A 21,729-nucleotide genomic window follows, 5' to 3' on the forward strand; every position below is an offset into this window, starting at 1 on the left:
GTCTAAAAATAACACTGCTGAAAAGTCAAGCCATCGAGAACCTGAAATCATCTCCTAGAAATTATCATCTGAGAGACGGCCTTGCCAATGGTAGAAGGGCCAGTAATGCGTTATCAACCGTAGACACTCTTTCAAGATCTATCTGCCACTTGTAACATAGGGCGGGCTCCATGAAGTTACTGATCAAGCTTTGCAAAAAAGTATGTGTACACCATGACATGCACACAAGTATGACGCAAACCAGAATCTAACAACAGAGAATTCATAAACTGACCACCCGGGACTTTCTGAGCTCACAAAAAGAGGAGCTCTGCTCATTTATGGCCTGCCCAAAGAGTAACTAGAATTATTGACCAATCAAAAAATTTGACAAGCCGCAAGGTGTTGGTTTAGCAGCTTTTTTGGGAGGGAGGCATCATCCTCCACCTTCAAAATTCTATATTCCATGTCTTCTCTAAGGATACCTTTGGTGCCTTGTTTTCATCTGCATTGAAACTGCAGATTACCTGCATCCAAAAACATACAGAAGCTTAGCTTGATGAGTAAAATTCTCTTAAAATCATCGACATGGGTGCCACGCTAACATTCAGAGTAAATTTTTGGTATTGTGGCAATTACTGCAATTTGCTCGACACCCCTCGGTGAGCTACGGTGCAAGGAAGAATACCTTGAAAAACCCAGTCTCCTTCGACTCACGTGTCCATTCCAAACCCACCAATTTCTTTGAAGTCTCGTATGAGGCCTTTAATGTATTTTCACCAGCAAACTTCTGAGATGCAGCAAAGCTCCACGCTTCTGAATGGAAATCATAAGAAGGTTCCAGCGTGACACCCGAATTGTGCACATATGAATACTTCAATGACCCTTTTCCAGAGTGGAAGCTGTATTTGCTAGTTAGCTTGTTTGCAGGATCAAAAGCCAATGTGCTCTCAAGAATAGTAGCATTTGCTTTCTGAGGATGTATGTATGTGAGTTTCAATTGTTTTCCATAGATTTTGGCCGAGTTCATGAATTGAAACCTGGCAGCCTGTAAGAACAGAAATTCTGAACCCATCAAATAACACAGACAAAGTTTTTTGAATTTCCGTTCATCTTTGCTGCACAATGAAATCTGTTCCTGGATACCAGTCCAAGGGCATCTCTCTCTCTCTCTCTCTCTCTCTCTCTCTCTCTCTCTCTCTCTCTCTCTCTCTCTCTCAACAAGTCCTGAGTTCAACTCTCCTCGTGGGATAGATCTTTAAGGTCTCTTGGGATAGTTTCCTACGACGCTAAAATACTCTTCTCCTCCTCTCTCTCTCTCTCTCTCTCTCTCTCTCTCTCTCTCTCTCAACAAGTCCTGAGTTCAACTCTCCTCGTGGGATAGATCTTTAAGGTCTCTTGGGTTAGTTTCCTACGACGTTAAAATACTCTTCTCCTCTCTCTCTCTCTTTCTCTCTCTCTCTCATTCCATGCATAGTACATCGCATGTCTCTTTTGTCCCATAGGTCATCCGAGGATGACAATAAAACCTATTTATCTCTATCTCAAAAATTCGGCCTTCATATTACACAGCAGGCAAATGCAAAATTACAAACCACAGCCGAATCCAGATTACAAGATATAACCATAGATGAAAAACCCTCAAGTTCTTGAGGGACAACAAAGCTGAGGGGAAAAATGTTAAGGCTCTGTACAGGATAAAAGATACAATGATGCTGAGAGAACACGATATCCAAACAACCAGCATGATTGTCACATGCGCACTTCACTTCCGCCACGTGGACATGCTTCTGCCACAGTCTAGCGTCAGTCTTAGCGTAGGACCTAGCCTGGCACCTTGTGAGCCTCTAGCAGGACGTCCATGTCCAAGCCGGTCATAGTTGCATACCCTCTTGCACAGAACAATTATCCCATCATGAGCATTTTCCAGAGCATAGAACCCTTTTTTGCCAAAGTACACATTTTTCACTTATATATTAATAAGTGACTTTTGTTGGAAAAGTAGGTAGGGAAAATTGCCAAAGAATCTATAAAAGAAACCCATTGGGCACTCATTAGAAGCAAAAGACAAAAGGGAACTGAAGTGCACAAGTTAGCCGTGCAGCAGATCAGCTCCAGCAGTGTTTTCTTAGCAGTTTGGCCAACGTTTGTGGATCCATCCTCAACGCTTTTCAGCCAGCAGTCTAGCGTTTTGCAGATCAGCCCAAGCCCGTGGCAGTTCGCAGATCCAAGTCATAGCATTAGCGTTTTGCAGATTTCAGCCCAGATCTGCCAGCGTAAGTACTTTCAGCCCATAGCCTCGTCAAATCTGACCCGATCCGGTAGAAGATCCTCGCCGCAAGTCCCACGTGTTGCAGATCTGCCGCATTCAGTTTTCAGCCCCAAATCGACCTAGCATTTTGCAGATTCAGCCAAATCTGCCAGCGTTTTTGCATTTCCAGCCTTGCCCGTGTGATGGTTGCAAATCAGCCCAGTAGTGGCGTAGCTGTTGCAAATCAACAGCAATTAGACCTAGCATTTTCAGATTTCAGCCCTAGCCTCACGTCATCGTCGTTGTCACGGCGGCGACATCATCGTGTCCGTGACGGTCGTCAGCATCGTTATCGTCGTCGACACAGTACCTCCAGTCCCCAACATCAGTACCCATTAGCATCAGCATCATTGTAGCAGCATTTGTGCAAGAATAAAGAAAGTAGTTGCTCTGGCAACAGAGCAAGGGGGCCCTTGAGGGTTTGGGACCCGACATCCTTGTGTCGTCTCTTTCCTCTCTCTTGTGTTTCTCTTTCTTTCAGTTCGATTCAGTTCTTTCAAGTGAAGTAAAGCAACCCTTGTGTTTGTGTGTGGAGTACTAGATCCAAGCAAATCCTTATTCTCTTCCGCTGCACCTGACAATAATCTTCAACCAATGCAATATTTTAAAGGTGGAGCTTCTTGGACTAACTAGTGGCCACACCGCTCTTGAGGCTGAACCCCCATCCACAACTCAAAGGACAATCGCTACTGAAGTTCTTGAGTATTTGCGGAGAGATGAAGGTTCCACATCACCTTGGAGGCCATCCCTAACTGGACAACAGCGCTATGGACTCCAACAACCTAATGAAACATCAAGCATTTAGAGAAACCAAGTTAAGACAAGTCTAAAGCTCACCCCTACCCAACAACCAACCACCAATCCCACCAAGTCACCATATGCCCAATGAAGTACATGGGGAAAATAGCAGAGTCACTTGGAGCAAGAAATGGGATTGGGAACGGGGGACCGCATGAAATGTCATTGCCTGTGACTATATAGTCACATGTAATGGTGACCGGAACGGGAAATGGGAATAAGGAACGGGTGTGGTGGACCCAAACATGGCCACTCCCTATGGCTATGGAAAATAGAGAACAATAAACAAGCAGCAAAACAAACAGAGCAAACAAGCATACACTCACACCCCCCTCTCACATGGAAACACATATAGATTCACACACCCCAAGCACAGGCAACACCCACAACCACATGCAAACACATACAGAAAAGGCTGCCTACAAATAGGCAAACAACTAAGCAGCAAAACAAGGAATCGCAACAGAATACTTCAATAGAAAGAAAGAGCAGAAAGAACAAAATCGTCACAGGTAGCATGTTGCATTATGCATATGCACAAAGTAGACCCACGAGGCACTCCACCAAACTCGACTATTGAACTACATGAGAACATTTCCCTTTCCAATCGTGTTGATCTGTTATGGAGAGTGGAAAGTCTCACCACACGCACCATGCATTTCACTAGACTCAACTGTTGAATACATGAGCTCTACACCAACAAGCTCCACACATTTGAAGACTTTACGACAAGATCTTTCATGTCACAAAGTGATGACGTGGCGGACAGCAGAAACCCTAATTTCTGCCAGAAACCCTAAAATTCCTGCAAACCCTAATTTTTGCCAGAAACCCTAATTTCCGAAAATTGCGGAGGCTATTATAATAATAATAATAATTTTTTTAAAAAGGAAAATGAAGAGCGACGCGAATTTTGCTTTTTTTTATAAAAAAAGAGAAAATGACTCTCTAAGAGAGAGAGAGAGAACTAATGCTTTTGATTTTAAAAGCTTTTGGGGCTCTGCTTTTGGGCATCCCTTGTAACCTTTAAATTAGTGGTGAGGGCCTCACTTCTCAGAGCATCTGGACGCAGAGTCTGAGAGTGAAACCCTAACCACTCTCTTGTACTTTGATCTGATTAATATAAAAAGAAATACCGAAAGGGGCGCCAGTCTTTGGGGCCAATATCTCTAGGCACGGAACTCCGCTGGGCCAGTGCAAATCTATTGTGATCTGTGAATTGTTTTGAAGTGGTTATTTGGTGTTGTCGCGGTCGATTCTTGACTTGGAGTGTCCAAGTCTGTTACAGTGGTATCAAAGCACGGCTGATTTCTCTTCTACGGGAAATCCGATCCCCGAAAAAAAAATTTCCGCGACACCTATGGCTCCAGGCAATGATCAGTCGACTCCCTCTGCATCTGGAGATGCGGGCTGGGATCACAACAAAGATTCAGACAAAGAGTATGGGCCCGCCTCGGCCTACTCAGTCGGAGCAAAGAGAGATGGAGCGTCGTCAATTGATTGGCGATACAACAAAGATGATCCTCAATTTTGCCAAGGACCCAAAGATGGCAAAATATATGAACCAAACCTCTTTGGAAGAGGTACAGACGGAGTGGCAGAGAACCACAACACCACTCCCGAAACCCGCTCTCAAGAAACCTTCTACCTCCAAGAAATATACAGAGAAGGAACTAGAGACCGTGGTTGATGCACGGATTGCTCAGCTTTTCGACGTGCAAAAGAAAGGCAAAAAGCAGAAGAAAGGCACTGACTTCCCGGGATATTTGGGTCATCGGTTGACATTTGACAAGGCAAAGAAACGGAAGAAGCGTGTTCGATTTGAAGGAGTACCCAGTTCTTCTTCTTCTTCTAACAGTTCTTCTAGCTGCTCGGATTAGAGCGAAGAAGACAGGAAAAAGCAAAAAGCGAAGCAAGACACAAAGCTTCGGAAAGGGCAAGAAAAAGGCAAAGAAGGCTACATCTCGCCCAGAGACTGACAGTTCTACTGAGGACTCGTCTACTAACAGCTCAGATTCCGATGACGGAAAGTTTTATGCGAACAAGAAGAATTTTTACAAAGCCAACCAGTATGACTTTCTCGAAGATAAAAGCAAGAAAGTCCGAGAGTTTAAGGAAGGTGGCCACTCGATCAAGTTTGATACTTTTCAGGATACTCCGATGCTTCGAAGGCTTTGTCTTTTATACAGCAGTTTGACATCGCTTTCGCAGGAGGACGCTATTCAGAGCACTCCAAGATTCGGAGAGCTGCCTCTTACTTTAAGGGGAATGCTCGTACTTGGTGGTCCACGCTTCTATTAAGCAAGACTGTGCCAGTTACACGGCTGAAATTCAAGAGGCTTTTTATTTCTTCTTGGTTGACTCAAGAGTTTGAGCGAGATATACGAGCTGCTTGGAACCATCTCCGGATGACCAAGAGCGATACAATGAATTCTTATTGTGAAAGATTCTGGAGCTCTTTTCTACCCGCCTCTTCATTCAAGAAGATCTCGTTCAGAGAACAGATTGAGCGGTTTACTTTGGGTCTACCTACAGAGATCCGAGATCACTGCTTGGAACAGAAGTCAACTTCTATTCAGGAGTTGATGAGTCATGCAACGTGGGGCTTTGCCATTCACTCTGGCAGTCTGACCTACCCCACAGATGAGGCTATGACACAACGAGCCGAACAGACTTCTGGGAATGAAAGTAGAAAGAAAAAAGAGCAACCAAGAGAAAAATGATGCACGACCCAAGCTTACTCCTGAGGAGAGAGCTCGCTTCATCAGAGAGGGGGAGTGCTTTGGATGCGGGGAACATGGACATATCTCCGCGAAGTGTCCTAAAAAGGCACAGAAAGAACAGAATGATAAAGACGACGACAGGTCTGAGAGTTCAAGAGCAACTGAGGAATGTGGCAGAAAAGGCAGATAGAAAAGCAGAACTGATACCACATGGCGTGGGACCTGCACGGAATCTAATGAATGAAAGTACAAACTTTGCCGCTTTTGGGGCAAAGTGAAGGATCAGGAAGCTCTTTTGAAGGAGCCAAGGCCAACTTCTTTTCACTTGGAATTGGCGGCTCGATTTGGAATTACGCCCGACATACTGACGCCACAGGCAGAGGTAGTTCGACTGGCACCCGGATGGGATGTTGCCATTACACCGAGCATTGGCAAACTTCGTTTGCAATGACAGGGGTGTTCAGGGCACGCGAGTGACGTTCTACTCAGGATCCCTTGGTACCACAAGAACTACGCCGTGGTTGACTACCGGGCCGAGAAAGCGACTTTGATAAATGAAGGGCTTAGAGATTGTACTTGATGAACTTCATTTTCTTACTCATTCTTTTGGGAGAGAACTGAACAATGGATAAAGGTTGAATATCTTTTGACCTGATCAAAAGAACGCCAAGATTTTTCTCCACACTCATGCCGATTGCTTTCCAGAGGGCCTGAAGGTCAGACCATTGATCTGATACCTGGAAGCACGCCACCGAATCGGCCACCTTACCGTGTGAGCCGAGTACAGAATAAAAAGATTATGAACCAAGTGAAAGACCTCTTGGAAAAGGGTCTTGTCCAACCTAGTACTTCACCGTATTGCTCTCCAGTGTTGTTGGTTTTTGAAGAAAGACGGATCTTGGAGAATGTGCATCGATTATAGCACTCTCAACGAAATCACCATCAAGAACAGATTTCCAATTCCTAGGATCGATGATATACTCGACAAGTTACAGGGATCCTCGTGCTTTAGCAGGATTGACTTGAAGAGTGGATATCATCAGATCAGGATAGCACCAGGAGATGTCTACAAGACAGCTTTTCGGACGACTTTTGGGTTATTTGAGTTTTTGGTGATGCCTTTTGGCTTAACCAATGCTCCTGCGACTTTTAACCGGATGATGGACTGGATTTTTCGAGAGTACAGGCTATTTGTTGGCACTTTCTTTGACAACATCATTGTTTTCTCCAAGAATGAGGCAGAACACAGAGATCATCTGCTTCAAATCTTTCAGGCATTACGAGATCACACGTTAGTGATTAATGCAAAGAAAAGTGAATTTTTCCTACCAGAGATACACTTTTTGGAACACATTGTGTCAGCAACAGGAGTGCAAATGGACCCGGCCAAGATAGAGACTATCCGTGATTGGCCCGATTTGAGGAATGTCCATGAAGTTAGAAGCTTCTTGGGACTGTGTTCGTACTATAGGCGGTTCATACGAAAGTTTGCAAAGGTTGCTTCCCCTTTGCATACCTTGACTCAGAAAGGAGTACCTTTCTCGTGGGGACCCACAGAGGTGACTGCCTTTCGGACATTGAAAGAGAAATTGACTACGGGACCTATTTTGACTTTGCCAGACTTGCAGAAGTCATTTGAAGTATATTGTGATGCTTGTGGTCGTAGTCTGGGTGCGGTCTTGATGCCAGAAGGCCATGTCATAGCTTACGAGAGCCGTTTGTTCTCTAGGCCGGAGATGACAGCACAGATCTATGAGAAAGAGCTTTTGGCGGTTATCCATGCTCTTACTCAGTGGCGGCATTACCTACTCAGAGCGGATTTTACTGTCTTTACAGACCATCAAAGTTTGCGCTACTTCTTGTCACAGAAGCAGCTTTCGGAAAAGCAGATGCGGTGGGCGAACATCTTGTCACAGTTCCACTTCCAGATTGTCCATGTGCAGGGACAGAAGAATGTGGTGGCAGATGCTTTGTCTCGGAAACCGTTGGTTCTGGCTGTTTCCGCGATACATCATAGGAGCTTCGAGGATATGGTCGATCAGTATGCCACAGATATAGATTTTGCAGATATTTTCACACGGATACGGGATTGGGAGACAGTAGCTGGATACTCCCTTTGGGAAGGCTACTTGATGAAAAAGACTATGTTGTGCATTACACAGCCGTTGAGGGAAAGGGTTATGACTGAATGCCACTGTCCACCTTTTACGGGTCACCGCCGCATTGCTACCACCATGAAGGGGGTAGAGAGATACTTCTTTGGGCCGAGACTCAAAAAGGATGTGGAAGAGTTTGTGCGCAATTGCTTGGTATGCCAGAAGGTCAAGTTTGACAGGCATAAGGCACAGGGATTGTTACAGCCTTTACCCATACCCACCCACCCCTTGGAAAGTATTGCAATGGATTTCATTTTTGATCTCCCAAGAACACAGAATGATCACGATGATTTTCCGATTACATGGCACGTCTGAGACGATTGTCTCCCACAGAGACCCCAGATTTATGAGTTTGTTTTGGAAGGCAATTTGGGAGAACATTGGCACGCGGTTGCAGTTCTCGTCATCGTTCCATTTGCAGACTGACGGGCAATTTGAGATTGCCAATTTAGTGATTTTAGATTTATTGAAGTCTTGTATCTCGGATCAGAAGACTCAATGGGAAAAGAACTTACCTTTGGTGGAATTTGCCTACAATAACACGATACACTCTTCGACGGGGAAGACGCCATGTGAGATTGTTGAAAGTGTTGCGAAGGTTCCATCCTTCTTGAGCATGAAAGATTAGATATTTGAAGCGGATGAATATTCGCGAGATTTGGATACGGCTTTTGCCAAGGTTCGCGAGACTTTGCAGGAGTCTCAAGAACGACAGAAAAAGGCAGCGGATCGCCATCGTCGCGACTTGAATCTGAAGGAGGATGATTGGGTGCTCTTACTTTTGAGAAGGCGCGCCTAAGAAAGAAAAAGGGAAAGAAGAGGCTTTTTCCAAAGCTTAGTATGTGATACTACGGACCTTTCCAGATTACTGAAAAGATAAATGATGTCTCCTTCCGATTGAAACTGCCAGATACTTGGAGGATTCACAATGCATTGCATGTGAGTCTCTTGAACCCTGTTAAGGGTGACGTGCCTGATGATAGGGAGCCTAATGAGCAACCCGAAGTGGAAGAAAACGAGGAGATCCTTGTTCCTGAACAGGTTTTGGCACATAACGATACAAAGAAAGGTAAAGTCCGAAGGCGGTTCTTGGTTTAGTTCAAGAACTTTCCTGCATTTGATGCGAAGTGGATGGAGGAGGAGGACCTAGCAGATACTCCTCAGATTGTGAAACTTTACCTCGATGTTTTGGTTTAGCATAGTCTACTCCAAACGGAACCCAAAAACTCAGCTTGGCCGAAGATCGGCCGAAGATCTGGTGCAGTGGGATGCACAAGAGGGGAGTTACTCCGCTCCTTTGTCAACAGATGCCTTGATTTTGATACTAAAGTCACTGATGTCTCTTTGAGCTTCAAGGATACTGAGAGCTGACAGTATTCTACTGGATGACTTTATGAAATGGAATTCCTGATTATGATACTGATTTGTTCTTGACTTCTTGTGAGTGCAGGAACTGATAGACGAAATGACTGCAACATTTTGGTCTGATTGATCTCGAATAGACATGGTTGCAATAGGGGTTAGTCAATCGGACATCGATGAGGTCCCGATTGGACCTAGATGTGATTGCTAGCTACATTGCCGATAAATCATGGTCTAAGATCCGAATGAATGTTGAATGTTATGTGATGTCCTGTGATGTCTGGTGATGTCCTATGATGTCGTGTGATGTGACTGTCGATTTTGTACACGTGCTAGATGTGTGTTCCTAGTACGTAGGTACTAATAGTCAGTGTCAGCTAAGACGGTTTATGGCTTTTGTCGGTTTTGCAGGCGTAATCGCGGTCGATTACAATGCTTTCAAGAGGGGGGTATGTCACAAAGTGATGACGTGGCGGACAGCAAAAACCCTAATTGCCGGAAATCGCGGAGGCTATTATAATAATAATAATAATTTTATTAAAAAAAATTGAAGAGCGACGCGAATTTTGCTCTTTTTTATAAAAAAAGAGAAAAAGACTCTCTAAGAGAGAGAGAGAGAACTAATGCTTTTGATTTTAAAAGCTTTTGGGGCTCTGCTTTTGGGCATCCCTTGTAACCTTTAAATTAGTGGTGAGGGCCTCACTTCTCAGAGCATCTGGACGCAGAGTCTGAGAGTGAAACCCTAACCACTCTCTTGTACTTTGATCTAATTAATATAAAAAGAAATACCAAAAGGGGCGCCAGTCTTTGGGGCCAATATCTCTAGGCACGGAACTCCACCGCGCCAGTGCAAATCTATTGTGATCTGTGAATTGTTTTGAAGTGGTTATTTGGTGCTGTCGCGGTCGATTCTTGACTTGGAGTGTCCAAGCCTGTTACATTTCACCTTCGGGGGTTAGCTACCAGGTTGCCCTCCTTCAAATCCAAACCTCCAAAAGCTCCATAGCTCCTATCAATAGAAGTCTTAGAATATGTCGCCGGGACGGGCACCACGTGCCAACAAAGAAGAACAGATTGAACAACTTTACGCACTTTAAATAACAACTGAACTGCTCACCCAAAAACGTGCCAGAGATTGAGCCCTCTGCACATATTTAAAGACCCTTGGCCTTTGAAAAGCAGTAACATGAAAAGCATCAAACTCAAAAGGATCTGGCCTCAAAAGCTGTTGCCCAACGTAAATCACGGAAATTCGTACAGCTACCACATCATTATGTCAGAGCGAATTGCAAAAATCCGTACAGTTGCCACGTCATCATGTCAACGCGAATTCCAAGAATTCCATATAGGTTGCCACGTCATCGGTTCTCCACTCTGGGTGCTTTATTTTAATGCCTTCAGGTCACTTGGGCCCCATCGAACGAGGTCCCGTAAGTTGGTGGGAACTCTTCTTTAGAATAATAGGCCACTCGCAAGACTTTGAAAGTTGGTAAAACTTCTTATGCTGCTTATGCTTCTTCACTTAGGGTTTAGGCCTCTCGTCCGGGATCTGCAGGTTGGCTCCGTTCTTTAGTGGCTTGACACGTCGACAGTTTGTGACAGAATATCCCTCTATGAATCTTTTTGAAAAGTTCTAGCAACACAACAACTTTTCAAGAATTCTACCAATCTGTTTTCTAAATCTCCCACGGTAAGTCGCTCACTACCCCAACACGCATCCATTACACACACCGACACATGTATATATGGTGTCCAATTTTTGTTATGTACAAAGTCTTTGCCGATTGTAACTTTTCCATTGCACAAAACCAAGAGATTCAACCAATCCCTTCTAAATTTGTTTGAAAAGCTATTGCAACACTGCAACCTTTCAAGAAATTCTATCAATCCCTTTTATCACATCTTCCAAGACACCAAATCAATTTATGCCTTCTTTTTTCTTTGCTTGTCAGTCCTGTACTTCTTGTCTTCCCATTAAATGGGCACTTCGCAGACTCTCAAAAGCATAAGAACCAATGCTTTTCCGTCTTTCATTGACTTCGATAGTAGACCTTGCCGAGTTTGGAACTACTTTCCCCTTTTCCAATTCGTCAATTTCCACGGCTTTGTCAAAAAGCAACCTCTTCTTCCAAAAAGCACCTTCTTCTCAAGTGCTCAGAAGCACCTTCTTCCAAAAAATTTCTCCAAAATGCAATTTCTTCAAAAAGCTTCTATTGTCATAATCTTTGTCCTCCTATTGCTTCCCTTCTTCTTCTTCTTATTGCCAAGGATGGAAAGCTTCGCTTCCACAGTCAATTGATGCAGTTCTGGGCTGGATCGCTCTGAGAAGAACAATCATTTGAGCTTTGATACCTGTAATCACTTTCGGCGACGGATCAGATGGAAACACAAAGGTAACTGCAATCTTCAGACTTGACGACCCTTTTGCACTTCAAATCACTTGAATAACTGAGAAAGAAAGAGAGAGTAGACGACACGGCACGACGGAGTTTTGAGCCAAGACGCACTATGTTGCTAAATTGGCTTTATCCGACAGGAAAATAATTCTAAATGAATTATTAGAATTTTAAGTGAGAAGGTTTTTCTCATTGGAGACATCCGAATACAGAGTATTCCTAGTGCATCATTCAAAGTAATGACGGGAGCACTAAGAACGAGAATATCTGTAAGGCACAGGAACGGGTACTTCTAATGACATCGGATGGGTGACAGGGAGCATCGGGAAGAAGTATCCGACCATCTGGGAACGGACATCTCTGATGCGTCATAGGATGGGTGACATAGAGCATCGCGAAGGAGATTGTACCATAAGTTCGGTAGGAAGTGACTAGGTGATGGGTATTCCTGATGCGTCACAAGGTGGGTGACAGGTGCATCGGAAAGGGGATATCCATAGTCAGGACGAAATTCCGAGCTGTGTTAAAATTGTGCACAAGGAAAAGCAAGCACTTGAATGAAGATGGGTTCATAGAAAAGTTTGAGGAAAAACAGATGCTTTTTGAGAAAGCGGGATTGCTTTTCGAGAAAGCATTTTCCCGCGAGGAAGTCCATGTCTGTATTGCAATCTTGCATGTGATTGCATCCAAGGACGTCCGGGAAGTGCTGTGAAAGCATTGCTTTTAACTTAAAAGGTTTTATTGAGTTTTTGGGCAGATTTTTTGGACCGACCGCCCACTTAATAAGTGGGCAGCCTATGATTAATTTAAGCAGTAAAAACCAGCCAGCGATGTCTCTCTCTCTGTTTGGCAGAGCAACGCGAGCAACCAATGTTCTGCTATCTTTGCCGTGGCCAGGGAGCTATAAAAGCATCACATGCCCTCACTCAGAGGAGGAGATCAGTTCTTGCAAGAAGAAGATACTGTTGTAGATTTCATCCGCAAAGAAGACATTGCCAGTGATGCCCATCGCTGCCCCAAGTGTACCAGATGTCGCCAAGACCCAATGCGCGAGTTCCCTTACGAAGAAGTGCCTACGGAGTGTGTTTCCATCGTGACAAGCTGCTGTTTTTCTCTGTTTTCAGCCCATAAACGTCGTAGACGGGGCTGATTTACGGGAAGGAGCCCGAGAACACACTTCTTTTGTGTGTAGGATTGGAAGAGAGGATTTTCTCTGTAGAGATCTCTTCCGGGGAATTGCTTTTCAAGAACCGAGTTGCATTTCGAGCGTCGAGACTTTGAAGGTAACGATTTTCATGTTATGATCTTTAAGTGTTTGTTTGCAGGTGTACTTCCTCTTAGTGAGGGAGTAGGAGCAGAGGACGGCATGAGCCTCTGCAGGAGAGAGGGCTCTGAGGAACTAGAGCCAGGTCAGCCCAAGGGTTTCGGACCCAAGTTTGGGAAGTAGATCCACGGATCGGAGAGAGGTAAGTCTCTCGAGTTGTGATCCGGAAGTTCGGATTCCCAAGTAAGGACTTCGTGTTCGGGAAAGCACATTTGTTCTGCAGGAAGAGGACTCTAGAAACAGAGTGGGAAAAGAGAATTGCAGGGATGCCATGCCTTGAGTCTGGAAGGTGAGATCCAAAGCAGAGTTACCCGGAACGCGGAACGGGAACGGCGACGGGGACCCTCGCGGAACGGGGGAACGGCCAGGGGTCCGGAACGGGAACGGCCAGGGGTACGGGAGGCATAAAAAACACCCAAATAATGCTTGAGAAGGGAATGGGTGTGAGGGGGTGCATTTTAATTTTTGAGTCCTTGCACACTAAAAAAACACCTAATCTTCACTGCAAATTTGCAAAAAACTGCCTATTTCTTCCCATTTTTGAGAGTTGGCCGTTCCGGTATCAGGTGGTCACCCGGAACGGCAAAACGTTCCGGGGCGTTCCAGCTTGGCAGAGGGGGAGGGAACGGCGTTCCGGCCTTCTAGGGCCTACGGAACGCGTTCCCCGGTAACTATGATCCAGAGGCGAGAACCTTAGTTCTCGAGGATTAGGAATAAGAAACAGAAGTTCCTTGGAATAGGGTTTTGCCCTAGGAATCGGAAGCTAAGGCCATCAAGTCTTATTCTAGAACGAACGTGGTAACACGTTCGGTTCAAGTGCTTGTATAGACTTCTCCTCAGTAATAAAGATACTATTACGGGGGGGGACTAGCCCTTCTTCTGGTCCCGAGTACTGTGTCGATCTTCTCACTCTCTATCTCTCTCTATCTATTTCTCTCTACATCCTCTGGCTTCAATAATAAGTGAAACTATTTATCCGAATGTATTTTATATTGCTATGCGCTCCCGTTTGTGACAATGGTATCAGAGCATGGTCTCCTCTCTCTCTCTGTAAAGGAGGACAACTCTGGGAAGATACGGGAAGAAGCCATGGCAAGCCAAGAGAGAAGCAGGCAGAACCCTAAGTGAGAAGGCAACAAGAGCATGATGCTCAAGAATCTAGAGAGTCCAAGGAGCGGAATGCTCAAAACGTTTCAGAATCCAGAAAATATCCAAGAACACCAACCCAAAACCATAGCCAAGAAAACTCGTATTTTCAGGAAGGATATGAAGGTCGTCTTTAGACCTCATGACAGTCAATCAAGTTTGATAGTTTTGACAGAAAGAAAGATGTCCCGAAAGCTACCGCTTTCATTCAACAGTTTGAAGGTGCCTTTGCAAACGACAATTTCTGAGAAGCGTCGAAGATGAGGCATGTAACCAAACACCTCAAGGGGATTGCAAGTACTTGGTGGTATACCAAAGCTCTGCAAGGAACAACAAGACTTGGATTCAATTCAAGGCTGAATTTTCCAGCAAATTATTTTTCCTCTACGCTTTGAGGAAGGCATCCAAAAAAATTGGGATCGGTTTGCCCAATAGGAACACGAGCTAGTCAAAGCAAGTAGTGGTTCACTCTTGCCAAGGTAGCTCCACTCTTGATCCTCTCTGAGGAAGGAAAGGTGAAGAAATTCAATGGCGGGTTCGCCCTTAAGTGGGCCGAGTTTGAATTTATGTTCACAAAATGGTATGGCTAGAATTTTCTATCTGCCTAAGATTTTGCGAGCAGTCCTAGATGCTTGCTAAGTAAAAATTTCTTGATGATTTTCGCAAGAAATAGACGCAAGCAGCCTAAAGAAAACACTGCAGGTGGTAACAACCCGCTGGAGGAAAAACGCGGAAAGACGTGCGGCAATGGATCTTCAGATCAGAACAATTGGCCTACCCAAAGCAAAGGCCCAGAATAAGAACTTACTTTGGTAAGATGGCCAAGGTTGCGTAAGTACGTACGTACCTTACCTTTCCGTACGGTACGATAAGGTACGTAAGGTACCGTACCGTACGGTGCAACAGTTTAAAAAAAATCCGAAAGTGCAGCATTAGTGTGAGGACCTAGAACGCGAGCCAATTTGGGGCCTTTTGGTGGTCTAGAATGCTAATAGGCTAATAGCCAAAGGCTGTATGCCTTTTACTCACTGCACGTAACTTTCCAGAGAGAAACAGAGACTGCAGAGATTGTAGAAAAGTTCACAGACAGGACTCAGGAGTCGTTTCCCGCATAGAAAGGTAAGCTCTGCTCTCTTTCTTGCCCCTCCCACTCTTTCTCCTTACGTTGCGCGTACTCTTCGCGACACCCCTCCCTCTATTTCTCATGTGTTTGCACTCTTCGCAGAAATTCATCATGCCACGCAAGACCAACCCCAACTGGCAGCTCCACACTAATGTGTTGAGCATAGTCACAACTGCTTCCCAGCAAGGTTCCGACACGCGCTTATGACAATGCAAGTATTGTGAGATCCAACATACCAGTACCATAACGCCAGTCCAATTGTCAATATGTTCATTTTCAACATTGTAATTTGTAATGTAAATCTGTTTATGAGTCTATGAATTTTTCACTAAAACATGAGTTTTTTACAAATGTACGTACCAATTACGTACCTGAAAGGTGATTCGGTACGGAAGTACGTTCCATACGTACCTAAAGCATGTCGTACACTACGTACCTTTCCACCTTGAAGATGGCACACTTTGTCTGCCCACAGGAAGATTAAAATGAGCTTAATGCTCTCGACATGCCCTATGTGGGAGGATACAAGAGGTTTAATATCCTCAGGACTAATAGCGCAAGGTTATGCGCAAGCACAGACACCTAGCTTGACTTCTAGGAGGATAACTCTTCTCGGGAATGAGAAGGCGGAATTGACTTAACAAATTTCCGGATAAGGAAACTTCCGATTTGTTGGAAAGACGCGAATGACGAGTATGGCTCGTAAGTTTGATGATTGGTGAAGGATATTCTCGAGGTACTAGAGAAAGGACATCAACCGGTAAGGTAAGTATTGAATTATTGAAATTTTAAGTAATTTAATTTTAAGTTCTCTTTTGAGAAAGGACTAGCTCAACTCACCATTGAGCAAAATTTGGAATCTTTCCGGTTTCTCCCCAACAGTTCAGTTGGATCTCTACAATTGAGGACAACTATTTATAAGTGGGAGGGATGTTGCTAAATTTGCTTTATCTGACGGAAAAATAATTCTAAATGAATCATTGAAATTTTAAGTGAGAGGGTTTTTCTCACTGGAGACATCCAAGTACAGAGTATTCCTAGTGCGTCATTCAAAGTAACAACCGGAGCACTGAGAACGGGATATCTGTAAGTCCACCAGGAACGGGTACTTCTGATGCGTCACATCGGATGGGTGACAGGGAGCATCGGGAAGAAGTATCCGACCATCCGAGAACGGACATCTCTGATGCGTCATAAGATGGGTGACATAAAGCATCACGAAGGAGATTGTACCGTAAGTTCGGTAGGAAGTGACTAGGTGATGGATATTCCTGATGCGTCAAAAGGTGGGTGACGGGTGCATCGGAAAGGGGATATCCATAGTCAAGAGGAAATTCCGAACTGTGTTAGAATTGTGCACAAGGAAAAGCAAGCACTTGAATGAAGATGGGTTCGTAGAAAAGTTTGAGAAAAAACAGATGCTTTCTGGGAAAGCGGGATTGCTTTTCGAGAAAGCAAATGCTTTCCCGCGAGGAAGTCTATGTCTGCATTGCAACTGTGCGTGTGATTGCATCCAAGGACGCTTGGGAAGTGCTGTGAAAGCATTGTTTTTAACTTATAAGGTTTTATTGAGTTTTTGGGTAGATTCATACCATTTTTAAAGGTGACCGGCCAACCACTTAATAAGTGAGCAGCCCATGGTTAATTTAAGCAGCAAAAACCAGCCAACGATTTCTCTCTCTTTGTCTGGCAGAGCAACGCAAAAACAAAACAAAAAAAAACCGAAAAACGGCCGCGATCTCTACGTAAGCAGCCAATGCTTTGCTATCTTTGTCGTGCCAAGGAGCTATAAAAGCATCACGTGCCCTCACGCAGAGGAGGAGATCAGTTCTTGCAAGAAGAAGATGCTGCTGCAGATTTTATCCGCAAAGAAGACGTTGCCGGTGATGCCCATGGCTGCCTCAAGTGTACCAGATGTCGCCAAGACCCAGTGCGAGAGTTCCCCCACGAAGAAGTGCCTACGGAGCGCGTTTCCATCGCGACAAGCTGCTGTTTTTCTCTGTTTTCAGACCATAAACGTCGTAGACAGGGCTGATTTACGAGAAGGAACCCGAGAAAACACCTCTTTTGTGCGTAGGATTGGAAGAGAGGATTTTCTCTGTAGAGATCTCTTCCGGAGAATTGCTTTTCGAGAACCGAATTGCATTTCGAGCGTCGAGACTTTAAAGGTAAGATTTCCATGTTATGATCTCTAACTATTTGTTTGCAGGTGTACTTCCTCTTAGTGAGGGAGTAGGAGCAGAGGAAGGCATGAGCCTCTGCAGGAGAAAGCGCTCTGAGGAACTAGAGCCAGATCAGCCCAAGGGTTTCGTACCCAAGTTTGGGAAGTAGATCCACAGATCGGAGAGAGGTAGTCTCTCGAATTGTGATCTGGAAGTTGGGATTCCCAAGTAAGGACTTCGTGTTCAGGAAAGCAGAGTTATTCTGCGGGAAGAGGACTCTAGAAACAGAGTGGGAAAAGAGAGTTGCAGGGATGCCATGTCCTGAGTTTGGAAGGTGAGATCCAGAGGCAAGAACCTTGATTCTCGAGGATTTGGGATAAGGAACGGAATAGGGTTTTGCCCTAGGAATCAAAAGCTGAGGCTTCCGGGAACCATCAATTCTTATTCTAGACAGAACGTGGTAATACGTTCGGTTCAAGTGCTTGTATAGACTTCTTCTCGGTAATAAAGATACTATTAGAGAGGGGGGGGGGGGGGGGGGGCGACCAGCCCATCTTCTGGTCCCCAATACTGTGTCGATCTTCTCGCTCTCTATCTCTCTCTATCTATTTCTCTGTATATCCTCTGGCTTCACTAATAAGTGATAAATCCTATTTATCCGAATGTATTTTATATTGCTATGTTGTGACACACTAGACCCAAAGACTAGCGCCCCTTTCAGTATTTTTTTATTATTTCAATTTGCAAAGTACAACTCCCAAGGGTCCGACCCTCTGCAAGACTCTATCTCGATGCTCTCAAGGAGGTGGCCGTAGGGCACTTGTAAACTTACAAGGGATGCCGAAATGCAGAGTCCCAAAAGAATCAGTCCAAAGCATCAATCCTAAAAGGACTTGTTCCTTAGAGAGCTCATGTGGAAATCTACCCAAGGCTGCCAGTGTAAAAAGCGAAAATCTGTACAACAGGGCCACGTCATCTGCCAACGCAAATTGCGAAATTTCCGTACAATTGCCACATTAGCATGTCATTGCAATTCTCACATGAGTCATCCTCTACGTAAGTGTGTGAGTGCTTTATTTGGTCCCCTTGGCAAGTTCCAACAAGTTAGGTTGGGGGTTAGGATTTCTAATCCTTACCTCTTATTGAATTTATAAATTTTTAATCCTAACCTCTTATTAAATTTAGGCCACTCGACAGGACTACTAACTTTTAGATTTCACAAGTTGGTAATTCTTATGTTCCTCCTTCTTCTAGGCTTAGCCGGTTCCTACAATACTCAGTCAAGTTAGTCCATGACCCGAAGGTCACACAGATGTTCTTACCATCATGTAGATTTCTTTAGATGCACATTCCACATAGAGAGAATTGATCATGGCATAAAGGAGTTTGGCTTTTACCAAGAGATTAGCATGGACCACTGTTCTAGGGGGGAGTGAGTCTCAGGTGGGCCAGACAAACGCATTGATCCGATGCGTCTATGACCTCGATGCAAAGATCCTAACCCTAAAACCCGTCACAATACCACTATGATCGTCAAGCTCTTGCAAGGCAAGAGAATCCCTACAACAATTACCAAACTAAACCGAAACAAAAAAACACTTAAACTTGAATAAGAGACGTGGAGTAGCGGGCTTCCACTCTAAACAGCATTGATCCCTAGTCAGGCGTCCTTTTCCGTACATTTTTTAAGTTCATAATCATAAGAGTACAAATGCCGCGGAGTCGTCCTATGCATCCATGCACTAATCAACTAGACTTGCCCTTAAGCCATCCTTATAAAGGCACGTCGCCCAAAAGCAACTCTGCTAAAATCAGACGCCACAAAAGCTTTGTAAAGCGAAAGTGGCTCCCAAAAAGTCAAAGTCAATTGCTTTCATAACTAACGCCAAAAAGCAACCCCACAGCACAATTGCCACCTTAGCAATACGTAGGCCAACATTTTCCACCATGGATTACCAATTCTTGCCATGATTCCTGGTCTGTACATACCACATCATATTGTGTCCATTGGGTGGTCATGCCACATCATCACTTTGTGACACCGTCTATCTCCCCTTTGACATCCCCAAGCTCCCTACATAAGGGGGTGTCACATGTCTATTTGATTGTGTCTCAAAGAATGCCGAACAACCCAAAAATGCCACGAAAAAGTTGAAGAGTCATTGGCCCATAAATTAAGCACCAAGTAGCTATGATCAATCCAAACACAATATTGGGACATGCATTGAAGACTAGCCCCACAAGGCCGGATCACTGAAACTCTTGGCCTTTGCAGGTCTGACAAAAGTTGCCATTCCATCCATAGCTACCTGTACACGTGGAGTATGTAGGATAGGTATTGTTGACGTAGAGATTATAAATTAAAGCACTATGATTCTCAAGTTATGCATTCACCTACTCCTTGGCACATAATCATACTAGAACAACACATAAACATCCCATTTCAAACTCTTTCAAGTTGGCCATGGAAATGAGAAGATAAAGATATCATAATGATAAGAATACTCTAACATGAGAAGCAAATAAAGTGTGCTATAAAAAACAAAATAAAATCACACGTTTAAAAATTATTTCCACAATAAAAATCACCTCAGTCAAGCCAAGGACCAAAAAACTAAAAAAAAACAATGTGTTGCAAGCACAAACAAGAAGGATAACATCAAATAGTGTTGTAAAGAAATACACATTTCCATTAAATCAGAAGAATTTGAACTTATGAGCTCAAAGAGGGGATAAAACATTTGCACCCAACACAATCAACACACATACAAAAAGATGATCATGAAGAAAGACCAATTCACGAATCAATAAACTAACTTAGAGACAACATACATATACATAAAAAGAAACAACAGTTACTCCTGACTGACTGAATTTTTTCTTCCGTGTGAGCATACCACCTTTACAAATATCCTTGAAAGCACAGCTTTGATCAATAACTTACTCAAATCTGCTAATAAAATAGCATGATCTTTGACAATCAAATATCAGAAAATCTGAAGAAATATACAGATAAGATGTCGCTCCTCACTTTAACAAACAACAAAAGTCCTTCACTTGCTATCTGTGTGGAGATTAATTATGGAATCTAACAGCTAATCCTAATATCCTAACAAACACAATATTTCCTGAAACCTCACATTATATACAATAAATTAACACACCAATGCTCACATTATATTTATTAAATGGCATTTGTAGGTGTTATCAAATGTCCCCCTTCTACCATTAGGACCAGCAAATGAAGGTGCGCAGACTAGCACAAAGACATTAAATGTCTAAATAGCTCACCATTTCTGTAACCTTCTATCCTAGTGCCGAGAAGTTCACGCAGCAATGAGCAGAAATTGGCACCACAAAATGCAAATTCAAACTCCTCTTTCTGATTGACATGCAAACAAATTTTCCAATGCAAAATCCCTCCCTCCCTCTCAACCATACAAAGCAGTCGAATTAACCAAGAGTGTCCTCCATAGATCCTCTCTCTCTCTCTCTCTCTCTCTCTCTCTCTCTCTCTCTCTCTCTCTCTCTCTCTCTCTCTCTCTCTCTCTCTCACAAACACAATGTACCTGTTTTGGAAGGTCATAGTCCATGATGAAAAGACCAGGCTTCTCGACTCCCAGAGAGACACCAGCAAGGCTGAGGCCATCTTCGAGGGTGCGATCTGTGCAGGACGCTTTGAGCTTGAGGTCTCCGACGCCAACAGAAAGAGTAGCAGAGGCGGCCTGCGCAGAGGGCTCATACCTCGTCTTCAAGGAAGCCTTCGTCATGGGAACCCCCGAAGTGTGCGCACACAGAGGGCGAAAAAAGGAGCAGGCTGGATGAAAAAGGGATATAGTGAAGCATTTGTTGGTGAAGTCTGCGTCCGGACAAAACACTTTTATCTACATGAGCTTTCCAACTTCCAAGGCATCTTCCATTCTCTAGTACGAGATGGCCTATGGCGGGTCTCGCCCGCTCTTATCAATGGTTTCACATGGTCAATCTTCTCTAGCTTACTCATAGACACACATATAAACACTCACATTATATCTCTTTTATCTTTCTATCTTCCCTTTTGAATGTTTTCATGCATCTATGTATGCATGTAAATATGGATATTCGTGTGTACGTACCTAAGTGTATATGTATACATATATGTATATATGTGTGTATGTAGTTATATGTGTGTGTGACTATCTTTATACATCTTCACATTCTCTATGTCCTCCCTTGTTGTCATCCCCACCTCTCTCTCTCTCTCTCTCTC

The 21,729-nt window shown here is 44.0% G+C and overlaps 1 protein-coding gene across 2 annotated transcripts; it reads right to left on the minus strand.

Annotated features, from left to right (window-relative positions):
• Positions 1 to 37: 37 nt before the first annotated feature.
• LOC147445508 (outer envelope pore protein 24, chloroplastic-like) lies at positions 38 to 21,318 on the minus strand. 2 transcript variants are annotated; one of them, XM_086525013.1, is made up of 4 exons: positions 21,050 to 21,318; positions 668 to 1,027; positions 465 to 506; positions 38 to 325 (listed from the first exon to the last, which is right to left on the minus strand). In XM_086525013.1, the coding sequence occupies exons 1-4, from the start codon at positions 21,248 to 21,250 to the stop codon at positions 263 to 265; spliced, it is 666 nt and encodes a 221-aa protein (XP_086381139.1). In that variant the 5' UTR covers positions 21,251 to 21,318; the 3' UTR covers positions 38 to 262. The 2 variants fall into 2 exon arrangements, with proteins under 2 accessions (XP_086381139.1, XP_086381138.1); XM_086525012.1 differs by having other exon boundaries at positions 38 to 506; positions 668 to 1,117; positions 21,050 to 21,317.
• Positions 21,319 to 21,729: the final 411 nt, after the last annotated feature.

Source organism: Adiantum capillus-veneris, chromosome 12 (assembly GCF_014529385.1).
Source record: "Adiantum capillus-veneris isolate H3 chromosome 12, ASM1452938v2, whole genome shotgun sequence".
Lineage (NCBI taxonomy): Eukaryota > Viridiplantae > Streptophyta > Polypodiopsida > Polypodiales > Pteridaceae > Adiantum > Adiantum capillus-veneris.